Below are 13,344 nucleotides of genomic sequence, written 5' to 3'. Positions count from 1 at the left end.
TCAATCCCTGGACTGACTTCAGGTCCACCACCCCACTGTTGAAAATATACATGAAATAAAGTAATGTATAAATCGTAAACTGTTTCAGCCATTTCCGGGACCGACTTCTCATCTCCCATGCTACTGTTAAAAATATACATTAAATAAAGTAATGTCCAAAACGTAAATGGTTGCAGCCATTTCCGGAACCGACTTCATATATCCCACCCCAATGTTAAAAATATACATTAAATAAAGCAATGTGTAATGCGTAAACGGTTTCACACATTTTCGGGACTGATTTCATATCCCCCACCCCACTGTTATAAATATACATGAAATAAAGTAATATTTAAATCGTAAACATTTTGAGTGATTTCCGGGACTGACTTCATATCCCGTAACCCACTGCTTAAAATATACTTGAAATAAAGTAATGTTTAAATCATAAATTGTTTCAGCAGCTTTTCGAAAGTAATACATAAAAACATTAACACGGTTAGAGATTAGGTAACCATTGCTTCAACATGAATTTCTGAGTGTACTATCAGTTTCAGCATTCCAGTGACTTAAATCCCCCTTTTTTGGTCTTGGTTAATGGAGGAGAAATCCTTCATTACTGATACAAGTCTTATTTTTGTTATTGACCAGAGAGCCCCTTTTGGGGAGCTGGTTTCCCCTTAAATTTTTAACGGACCTCATGCCCAATTCCGACCTTGCGGGGAGGCAAGTAAACAAACAAAAAAAATAATCAGAACGGACATTTTCCAGGGAATTTTATAATTAATCAGAAATAACACTTCCAGGGCATTTTGTAATTAAATCAGAAATAACTTTTTCCAGTTACTTTTTTAATATTAAAACTTTGTTACATTCAACATAGTACCTATTCACAATGCCTCCTCACGGGACAGATTTAGACACTAGGTTCATTTTTTTAACGTGGAAAAAAATTGTCTTAGTCGTAAAGGATTTCTCTTCCACCAAGAAAGAAATTGATATGTAGCACCTGAAGAATAGATACTACACTTTGATCTTAGCCAAAAGGCCAAGAAAGACAAATAATTTTTATTAGCTTTGCCTTAAACAGACACCAATTTTTTTTTTTCAAGGGTTATTTGGAATATTCCACTTTTTAGAATATTCCACTTTTCTTTTTTAGGGATGGATGCACAGCATAACGGACGGAGCGATAAGCGTAATATAATGATAATAAAAATAATAATATTGATAAAAATAAAATAATAATTATAAAATGATAATTATAATAATATAATAATAAAAATGATAATTATAATAAAAATAAATAAAAATAATAAAAATGATAATACTAATAATATAATAATAAAAATGATAATTATAATAAGATAATAATAAAAATGATAATAAGATAATAATAATAAAAATAATAATAATAATAATAATAATAATAATAATAATAATAATACGCCACGACTTACAACTATTGAGAGTTCATCATTCAGTTAAAAGCAAAAACTTGTAACAATTCTAGTTACAGCTGTTAAGATTATTTCAAAGCCTCTTTCTCCTGTAATAAAATCACATTGTTGAAAAGAAGAAATAATGATTTCCAGATGTTTTAAATTTTTGATTTGAGACAATTTGTATCATTTGGATTATTCCGACTACTGTTCTCATTTTTAGTGTTTTTTTTATAACGCTTCAATCAATGTAAACTTCAACCTTTTTCAGGTGCATCATGTTGAACTTGGTAATCTTAATGTTGAACTCTGGAATCAATACAGAATTTCAAAGTGAACCCCTTATTTAATTCACATTGGGAAGATTGTTCTTGCTCTGTCAGTCTTTCAAGACGGCATTTAGCCCAGTCGAAAAGTCAGTGCAAACGCGGATTTCCTTTGATTTCTTTTTGACGTACATAGTAGGAGTTGCCCATTGGCTGAATTCCACTTTTGATAAGATGCCGGTCTTGACTAGTCTATCAAGTTCCTCATTAATTTTCTCTAGCGAAGTGAATGGTACATTTCTTTTTTTTTTTTCATATTAACTGGTTCTGCATTGGGTTTCAGTTCAAATTTGGCTGTTGCTTGCCTACATTTACTCAAGCCCACTGAAAAAAAATTTAGGAAAAAGCTTTTTTAGATCCACTTTAAATTCTTGTTTTTCTGTAGAAAACGATTCTACTTTTTGACAAAAGGTGTTAATCGGTACATCCCACAGATTAAATTAAGTTTTTTTGTTGTCCCATTAAAAGTGACATTTGTAGTTAGTTCCCCTTCAAAATTTATTTTTTCTCCAGTTACCGTTTTTGCTGACTTGCCAGTTTTATGCATAGTCGACCTATTTAAATTTCTCCACGTCTGTAAATTTATTATTGATAAGTCCAACCCTGAGTCTAACTGTAATTTAACAGCCTCGTTTAAAATTCTAACTAAGACGTATTTTCGACTGTTATTTTCGTCTTTCTTATTCATTCTCGTCTGTTGAACACGAATTTTACTTTTCTTCTGACATTTGCAGTGTGAGCTTTTGTGTCCTAGTTTTTTGCAATTAAAACATTCTTTGCTACGAAAAAGGCAATCCTTTGACCAATGCAAGTTTCAAGAAGGGTTGAATGCTTCTGGGTACCTTGTCTTTTGTGCTTAAGGAGAAGATAGCGTCTAGTTTCCGTTTTGTTTTTTGGAGAGTACCCCTTAGTTCTTCTCTGTATGTTCTTTATGTGTGCAATACCAGCTTCTTCGATATTCGTCTTGATACTAATGATTCTTTTGCAATCTTCCACCAGCTTTGGTACAGTTAAGCCTGGTTCACTTTCCAGTTTTGACAAAACTCTTCGACGGATCTCAGAGTCTCTTGTCTAAGTTAATCTCTGGACGAATATAAGGCACTTGAAATCATCGGCACTCAATTCTGACAATTCAAAATCGTCACAGCGTTTGTTAACAATCGTCTTTTTTCGTTAGGTTTAAGCATGTCCACCGTCTATGGAACAGCAACGATTTCGAACTAAATAGTTCCGTTAGTCGTTTAATGGTTTCCATAAACATCTGATCGCTAGTCTTTTGTGGCAAGATATAGTCGACGAATTTGTCGTGTTCCGTAGCCTCTAATTTGCTGAGTAACAAACGGACTTTTTTTGGTCTGCCCAATTTCCACAGTCGATATTGTACAGACCTTCATCATGCCATCTGAAATACGTTTCAAATGTTTGATTTTCTTCAGGACAGTAGGTGAAATTATTTATTGTACTTAGTACTGCACTCTGAGAAAACGCTGTATCGCTCTCTGTAGCTTGATTCTTATTCATTAAAACCTGGAGTAATGCTTCAGTTCTCTCTTTCTGCTCTGTTTGCAATGCAAAAAGTCTGTCATCAGCTCTCTTTTGCATTTGGATCATTCTTTCTTCTGCCTGCTGTAGTCTATTGTCAGCTCTTCTTTGCTGGTCCATTTGAAATTCAATTAGACGGGTTACCGTCTCTGTCACATCTTCCGGGCCAAGTAAAGAATAGATACCTTGTAGCAGACGACGCCGCCTGGCGCACATTTCAACTAACACCGGTGATTCGTATTGGTATGGCGTCGGTTGTTTGTAAACACTTCAAATAGCAAACATGCTCGAATATTCACCAGCAATTTCTTTTTTTTTTTTTTTAATATATTTACAAAACTTTTGAAGATTTAAAAGAAAAAGTATATATTTACAAAACATTTTTTAAAGTAAGTAACAAAACGAACGTATTTAAATAAACGATATTTAAATAAATGGGTGTCTCTTTCTGTTTCGGATTTTTGCGACCAAGATTGATTTTTATGTACCGTGTTTTTTTTAGGGGGGGGGGTCTGCGTGCGTTTTTAAGACAATTCAATATTTATTTAATTATTCTTTGAAACATTAACTTCAGCGACAGTTAATATATTTTGAAAATAATATTTTTAAATATTAAATTTTGACGAATATTCGCGAGCAAGATTTTTTTTTAAATAAAAGATATTTAAATAAATGGGTGTCTTTCTGAGTGCGTTTTTTTTTTAAATGAAAATAAAAATTATAAAAAGATTTCTATCTTGTGATACTAAATTTCATCTTTATAAAGATAAAAGTTATAAAAAGATATGTGAATAAAATAATATATTTTTTAAATTTCGATTGTTTATACTTGTGATTTTATTATGCATAAAAATTGCCTCGGCCTAGAAGGATTTCTCCTTCACTGACCACCGACATACATCGCACTTTAAATAAATATTGAATTGTATTAAAAACGTACAAAAATGGCCAAACCCGTATAGAATGAACCTTTTTTATAAGTTTTATTCAAACAGTCTTTATTTGAACTTAATGAACTGTTTTTTTTTTGTTTTTTTTTTACTGTTTTATTCTTTTTATCAAACAAAAATAGAACTTTTATAATGAAATATATATTATGGACTGTTTTTCAAACATCGAAATTTTAAAATTAAAATTTTATTTAAAAAAAATAAAGACGACGTTTTTTTTCTTTTCGAGATCTTTTTTTTTCGCCATTTATCACCTTGAAATTTTATTCAACAATGAAATGAGAAAAAATTTTCGTTAAATATGTTTTAAAAAATTATTATAAAATATCTATAAAGTCTATTTTTTATGTCTGTAAAAGTTTGTTGAAAGTTCAAATAAAGTTTATAATTTAATTGAAAAAAGAAAAAAAAAAGAAAAAAAGAAAAACACCGGGTCTTTTATTTTATTTATTTATTTTTTTTTTTTAATAAAACTAACTTTAATTTTAAAATTTCGATGTTTGAAAAACAGTCCATAATATATATGTCATTATAAAAGTTCTATTTTTGTTTGATAAAAAGAATAAAATAGTTATTAAAAAGTTCTGTAAATATATTAAAAACGCACTCAGAAAGGCACCCATTTATTGAAATATCTTTTATTTTAAAAAAAATCTTGATCGCGAATATTCGTCAAAATTTAATATTTAAAAATATTATTTTCAAAATATATTAATTGTCGCTGAAGTTAATGTTTTAAAGAATAAATACTGAATTGTCTTAAAAACGCACACAGACTCCCCCCCAAATCAATCTTAGTCGCAAAAATCCGAACCAGAAAGAGACACCCATTTATTTAAATATCTTTTATTTACATATGTTCGTTTTGTTACTTATTTAAAAAAAAAAAGTTTCGTAAATATATGCTTTTTCTTTTAAATCTTCAAAAGTTTTGTAAATATATTTAAAAAAAATAATTGCTGGCGAATATTCGAGCTTGTTTGCTTTTTGACGTGTTTACAAACAACCGACGTCATGTGCTTGTGCCAATGTCAAGGTCGAATCACCGGTGTTAGTTAAAATGTGCGCCAGGCACCGCCAGGCGGCGTCGTCTGCTACAGGGTATCTATTCTTTACTTGGTCCAATCTTCCATTGTGTCTCTTTATTTTATTTTCTCGAAGAGAATTGTTTTTTATTCTTTTAAGGGTATTTGTAACTTAACCGGAAGTCACAGCAAGGGAAAACATTTATAATTCATGGATTAGCGTACTCTTCAGTAGAAGTGCAAAAATTATAGATTAATTTTGCATACACTTATTTTCTCATTGACACGTGTTCCTTTTGTCTCTGATATGCCAATAGTTCAGAAATGGGGATGGATTTTTGTTTTACCGTAGAGAAAAAGTTAGTACAATATACTACATACACCATGCAATATACAACATGAAATATACAATGCAATATAAAATATACAATATTACACATGCAATATAAAATATACGATATAACACCTGCAATGTAAAATATACAAGTGGACTTGTGTTCAAAGTTACGGTTTAAAAAAAAATTGTTCTGGGTTCCAGTTTTCAATAATAGATATCATTATGTGAGCAGTATTTTCCTCACTCCGCTGGCGAGCAAAAGTTTAACCAACCGAAAAGATTCTTTGTTTTAAAGTGCTTTAAAAAAATTGACAGGCGAAAGAAAAATAAATAATAGAAGGTATCATTTCTTTTCAGTGTGTGTGCATGCCGTTGCAAAAAAATGGGTTGGACGAAAAAAAAAAAAAAAAAAGACAAAAACTTTGTTTTTCTTTTAAGTCATCAAAACAAAGAAATGGCTTCCCAGTAAAAAGAATATTTGCCTTTGCTTTTTTATTCTTGCTTTTTTAGCATGAAAAAAAAAATTCCGCTTACAATTTCTTTGAGTAGATAAATTTAAGTGTAGACTTTTCTTTTTATGTTGCAATTTTTCGTCGTTGAACTTTTGAGATTTTGTGTTGTGACTTAGAGAGTTTGCAATTGACTTTTTCGTACAGGTGGAGAGTTGAAGTTTTTGCGCGTGTGTTCTTTTTTTAAAAACAATTTTTTTTTTACATCCTTGTCGCCATTGGAGTGGAGTCGGGAAAGTTGAAAGTAGGAAAACACGACGACTGGTGAGAATACGAAGAACATTTAAATCCAGAACAGGATTAGTGATACAGGAAGATTAGTAAGTCCGTGGAGAGTCGTCTCTGTACGACATTCGGATAGCTCTCATTAAGCGGTCTATACTTGCTGCTTATATGGCTAATGGATACGTCCATCTTAGCATTTATAAGGGTATGTATGTCCCCACAACAATAATACAAATTATAATAATACGGAGAAAAATAATACAAATTACGATGATACAAATAAAAATAATACAACTAAAATAATACAAAATAAAATAATACAAGTTGAAATAATACAAATAAAAATAACGCAAATAAAAATAACGCAAATAAAAATAATACAACTAAAAAAATGCAAAATAAAAATAATGCAAAATAAAAATAATGCAAATAAAAATAATATAAATTATAATTATACAAATAGAAATAATACAAATAAAAATAATACAACTAAAAATAATGCAAAATAAAAATAATACAACTAAAAATAATACAACTAAAAATAATACAAATTAAAATAATACAAATTAAAATAATACAAATTAAAATAATACAAATAAAAATAATATCAAAGTAAAATAATACAAATTAAAATAATATAAATTATAATTATACAAATAGAAATAATACAAATGAAAAGAATACAAATTATCATAATACAAATTATAATATGAGGTTTTAATAAATATTGGAAATATTTATGAGTTTTGTCAAAACAAAGAAAAAATACAGAAAAGCTAAAATATTAAACAATTAAAAACCAAAATCTATACAATCGTGTTTTGCACGAAACAGTTTCGTATTTGTATAGACTTTCCATCGTAGTGTGTATCCATGTGACTTTCTCAAAATTACAGTTGGTAACTTCAAATGGAACATATTTAAAACGTTTCTGTTAATTTTTGTGCTTTTACTACTTCTAATGACAACAAATATAATAGTTCTTACCTCATAATAACATTTTCTTTTAATCTTAAATTTGCTTTATGATTTTTTAACACATCCCGTTTTTTAATTGATTAATTTAATAAAATTGATGTTAAGCACATCATTTCCAATAAGTTTGTGGTTCTTTTTTTATAAATTGTGGCAATTATATGTATTACTTCAAATTTGTCTTTTAACTCAAAGAAACTTCAACATAACTTTACTTTGATTTTCTTTTTTTTGTTCAATGTTTTTCACATTCTTATTTTTATTTTCTAACGAAAACTTCCATATTGATTTTGCTTTCTTCAACTCTTTCAACATTTTCTTTTAGAATTTGACTACTGCTTGAAAATGGTTTCTTTTTAAAACAAGCTGTATTTTTATCAAATGCTAATCTACCCAGCCGTAAAAACCAAAGGTCGAAGCATCACCAATAGATCGAAACATTTTATTTAAAAGACTTATATTTATTTAAAAGATTTATATTTATTTTTTTAAATCTATTATTTTGTTTAAAAAGAAAATTAAAATATTTCAGTTTGTTTAGAGGAAGACTTTACAAATTGGTAAAGAAAAAAAATATTTAAGTTGAATAATTATTTGAATTTCTGGGTTTTCGGAAATAGTAAAGTCCCCACCCCCTTCTCCTCATAATCGATGTAAAGTCACATGCTGCCACTGATTGTGAATGATTTTTTCTTTCTTTGAAACATAATTATTTCCATGTTTGTATAATTTCTAGAATGATGCAGATGAACTAGACAGAATGCTGATTGAATATAACACCAGACTTGAGGCATTGTCAGATCCGGATCAACAGTTGGCGTTTGAAAACTGCCTCCAGGAATATTCGAACCTTTATTCAAAACAAGCAGGCGAGTTTCATCATGTTTAAATTAAAATTAAGCATTTTCTCCTTTTCCTTCTATCATAATTATTGCAATAAAAGTAGTAGTAGTAGTACTAGTAGTAGTAGCAGCAGCAGCAGCATTAAGTTGTTTATATCTTGAATTATTATTAAATTTTATATATATATATATATATATATATATATATATATATATATATATATATATATATATATACATACTAGCAAAAGTACCCGTCGTTGACTGGGTTCAAAAACAGCCTACAGAAAATGGACTCTGATTTATGAAAGTATGATAGGTTATGAAAAGGAAGGGTTGTAAATAAATAGCTTTGAATTTGGGGGTATCAAAACCAAAGCAAAATATGATGAAAGTAAAAATAAAATAGATAAACCCCATAATTTATTATACCATACCTGTTCACACTGAAACACTTATCACAATATTCTGTGGATCTATATAAAAAAAAAACTTGTTAAACTTTGTGACATATTTCCATTCTATGGAGGTCAGGTGCGAACGAACACCCCATAATTTTATTATACCATATTTCTTCAAACTGAAACATAATTATCAAAGTATACTTACGCAGATAGATATGAAAAGTCTTTATTAAAGTTTGTGCCTATTTCCATTCCATGGAGGGCAGGCGCAAACGCAGACCCCACAATTTTATTATACCATCCCTATTTAAGTTAAAACATACTTATCAAGGTATTCTTATGTGCATCTATATCAAAAACACTTGTAAAAGTTTTTTTTTTTAATTTTTAAATTTTTTATTTCCATACTTTGTGGACCAGGCGCGAACGCAGACCCCACAATTTTAATGAACCACCGTTCTGCCAGATCAAACATACACATTCCTATGTCTCGATACATCTTCTATCATTATATGTAATCAATTTTTTAAAATAGTCAACTATATAGGAGCCTATTCGTGACCACACACACACACACACACACACACACACACACACACACACACACACACAGAATTCAGCTTTATATTATAGATATATATATATGTATATATTCAGTCTATATAATAACAAGGTATCCGATTATGAGAACAGTAGTCCAAATAATACAAATAACATAAACAGAATTCATCGTTTGTAAACTATTTACAAGTCCATGGTTGCAAAACAACTCTATTAAAAAGTTATGGTGTTTTTCGAGTTTGGCTCTTCATATGCCAATAAATGTGATTGGTTGACAAAAAGGGAATAGGCAGAATACACATTACTAAAGCAGTAGTTTTAGAATGTCAATACCGGAATTCGAATTTCACATAAGTCTAGAGACCTTTCAAAAAACCTTTTAAGATGTTTTATAAATTCAAAGAAATTAAACTAACAATAGCTTATAAACCTTTGAGAAATATTTTTGTTTAAATAAGTGACTTTTTTTTGAAAATCAGCATAAAAAGCAAACATCAAGGGTATTTAGCATAAATTGAAAGTGAATTATTTTTTGCTTAAAAATATAATTTCTTATGTGTTTTTTACCAATAAAAACAATACATAAATACATTCATCATAGTTACTTGCTCTCTCATGCAAATACTAAGTAGCATACCTTTTTTTTTTCAACAAAATTTCGCAAATGGGCATTTGTTGAGATCATTTACGAGCACCAATCCCATGGGCTGGTGGGTAGAACTGCCGACTATCACCATGATGGTTGTTGGTCTAATCCCCAGCTAAGGACAGATGCTAATCTAGCCGCACTGATAAGTTGTGATACAACGAAACTACTGTATGTGGATAACTATATATTTTAAGCCCCCCCCCCTTTTGAGTAAAGCACTGTTGTAAGTGTATCTCACCCACTATTTTATTGGCTATAAAGCGAGTGTTTATTGAAATAGACATTTGGTGAGGTCATTTATGGGCTGGTGGATAGAACTGCCGACTATTATATCGATGGTTTCCCAGCTAGGGAAAAGTGCTAGTCTAGCCGCACTAATGAGTTGTGATACAACGAGACAGTGCTATATGTGGATGACTATATATATATATATATATATATATATATATATATATATATATATATATATATATATTAGTGGCCTGACATTGGAAAGACAACCAAGCAAAAAAAAGCCCTACGCAAAATTCATCCCAAAGCAGCAAAACTAAAGCTGTCTTGCCATCACACTATATATACAAATGCAGGCAAATTTGGGCATATTTTATTGGTTTGAAAATGTAGGTTCTTTTTTATCAACTGTCATAAAATTTTAACCATAGAATAGTATCATGATCTTCGAAACGCCCTTAAAATTTTCATGTAGTTTTATCCTATAGAAACAAAGATCTAAGCATTTCAAAATTCAATTTGGCTACGAGTAGACAAAAACTTGCTGATATGGTTTCAAATTATCTGAAATAACAATAAGTATTTTTCCGGGCATTAATTAAAAATATGGGCGCTCTCGCATACAACAATAGGAACCACTTACAACATAAAGAATTACATTGCTTAATACCCAGAAAAATACTTATTTGCAGAAAATTAAATGTGATATTTGTTTTCAGCACACCTGAAAACCTATAGAAAACAATTTTTTTAAGGTATGTTTTGTGTTGGTGTACTAAGCCACAATTACCAAATGAACACGACCTCTAAAAAATAATAGATGTCCCCCTCATAAAGGTAGCTATAAAGTGGGTGTCCATTTTATATTAAATTAATATAGAAAAGTCATCCCCCACTTTTTAAAACTATAATTTCTATATATCTTGGAAACTACTCGTTTTCTGAAATTTTAAATGTTATTTTCGTTTTCAGCACCCTCGAAAACCTATTATAGTGATAATTTTAAATGATTTTTTGAGGGTGGAAAGAGACTGCATCTTTATCAATGTTTCAATCATAGTCATTTGTTTCCCTAGTTTTGCATATGAATTACAAAATATCTGATATTTTCCCAAAACCTCTCGTCTTGATGAAGGGGAGACTAATGGTTTCAAATGATCTGAAATAACAGGAAGGAGAAACTTGATTTCAAATATTTCTCATATGTTGTATCTTGATTTTCATACTTAAAGTAAATTGCACAATTTATAAAGATTATTTGATACTGGAGATATTCATAACCGTAAAAGGGGAGATATAACATATGAGAAACAATTGGAATCAAATCTCCCATTGCTATTATTTCAGATCATTTGAAACCATAGCAGCAAGTTTTTGTTTCCTCTCCATCAAGGCCAGAGGTTTTGGGGAAATATTTTATTCCAGGTTGAAAATAAGCAAAGATTAGAATCATTGGATTCCAACAAGGGTCGTTAATAGTGCTCAATCAGAGAGTTCAAATTTATAATTTTTTATTTTCTTTATGTAAATATAATAATATCTTGCTACGATGTGCAGACCGTTCCAATCATTGTTGATCTTATCAGGCAAGAAAAAATTTTGAAAATTAAAAAAAATTGAAAACATTTTATAATTTTTGCCATGTCTAACGTGTAGCATGGTTTATAATATCTTTAAACCATGCTACACGTTAGACATGGCAAAATATTTCCTCTTCTAAAATTATAATTATTTTTAATTTTCAAAATTTTCAAAATTGTAGCAAGATATGACTATATTTACATAAAGAAAATAAAAATTATCTACTGGTAGGCCGCACGTCGTTACAGTCATAAGTTATGCTTAAATATGACATTTTAATTCATTACATATTTATTATTACAGAGACAATTTTCTATCGATTATTACATTGATAGTAATATCAAAAGTAAAAAAAAAAAAATGGTCTTGGGTGACATCAACTAGAATCGAAACCAAAACTTACAACTCTCCAGCCTCATTCCTTAACCTCTGCGCCATGTCCACATGCATATAAATAGTTAAAAAATAATGTTATTTAACCTACGTGTTTAGTCGACTACTCCTGGCAAGGTCAACTGTTTTGTTTTCAATTCTGACTCTTTAACAGCAATTTTTGTGGCTAAAAATCAAATCGAAAGTGTACTAAATATCAAATTTCTACTATGAGACGAGTTTGATAAAGACTTTCTGCACACACACACACACACACACACACACACACACACACACACACACACACACAGACAAGGTCAGTTATATATATATATATATATATATATATATATATATATATATATATATATATATATATATATATATTTCCCCCAAACCTCTGGCCTTGATGGAGGGGGAGACTAAAACTTACTGCTATGGTTTCAAATGATCTGAAATAACAGCAAGGGGAGACTTGATTCCAAATATTTCTATGTTATATCGCCCCTCTTTTGGAAATAGAGTACGATTATGAATCTCTCCAGTATCAAATAATCCTTATACACTGTGAAATTTACTTTATATATGAAAAACAAAGAGTGAAGATATAACATATGATAAATATTTGAAATTAAGTCTCTCCTTGCTGTTATTTCAGATCATTTGAAACCATAGCAGCAAGTTTTAGTCTCCCCTTCATGAAGACCAGAGGCTTTGGGAAAATATCAGATATTTTGTAATTCATATGCAAAACTAGGAAAACAAATGACGATGATTGCAACATTTTATGGCTGTAAAAAAAGTGCCAAAAATAGGCTCTGAATGATGGATGATTTTTTTTTGTACAAATGAATCACCACTTATCCAAGCCCGGAGGCCACTCGAGGATAAGTATTAATGGGTATACATTAGTCAATGGGATTATAGCGTAGTAATCATAAGTAGATGTAGATGGTAGTGCCATTAACATAAATGTCAACAAATGATTTTAGGATGTTATTTGGAAGATCATTGATGTAGATCAGGAACAGAGTTGGGCCCAGAATGAACCCCTGAGGAATTCCAGCATTAACACTGTGAGCTTCTGATTCTTGCCCCTCAACTACTACTCTTATGAACCTATCCGACAGAAATGATTTAATAATTGAGAAAACATTTCCAGCTGTACCATAGCTGGATATCTTATGAAGTAGACCTTTATGCCATACCCTATCAAAAGCCTTTGATATGTCAAGAGCAATTGCCCTAGAAAGGAAGCCTCCATCAAGAGATTCACTAATTCTATGAGATATAACCGTTAGCACATCTGCTGTAGATCTAGCAGAACGGAAACCATATTGCATGTCACTAAGAATGTTATTTTTGCTGAGGTGGTTGACTACTTCTCCATTTAA

At 30.1% G+C, this 13,344-nt stretch overlaps 1 protein-coding gene and 1 pseudogene across 2 annotated transcripts in view; one reads left to right on the top strand and one right to left on the bottom strand.

The window, feature by feature from the left end:
- Positions 1-13,344, top strand: part of LOC145255723 (uncharacterized) — a 187,904-nt gene that overhangs the window by 111,250 nt on the left and 63,310 nt on the right. For both annotated transcript variants that reach the window (XM_080114324.1, XM_080114323.1), the window contains exon 18: positions 8,047-8,179. In XM_080114324.1, coding sequence (XP_079970450.1) covers positions 8,047-8,179 — 133 coding nt within the window. The remainder of the gene's footprint in view (positions 1-8,046; positions 8,180-13,344) is intronic.
- Positions 896-1,040, bottom strand: LOC145255942 (U2 spliceosomal RNA; annotated as a pseudogene).

This window comes from Euprymna scolopes, chromosome 31 (assembly GCF_053919585.1).
Source record: "Euprymna scolopes isolate OS-2025 chromosome 31, ASM5391958v1, whole genome shotgun sequence".
NCBI classification, from domain to species: Eukaryota; Metazoa; Mollusca; class Cephalopoda; order Sepiida; family Sepiolidae; genus Euprymna; species Euprymna scolopes.
Note: the sequence above shows the minus strand (reverse complement) of the source record. Positions and strands in the feature narration are given on the sequence as shown.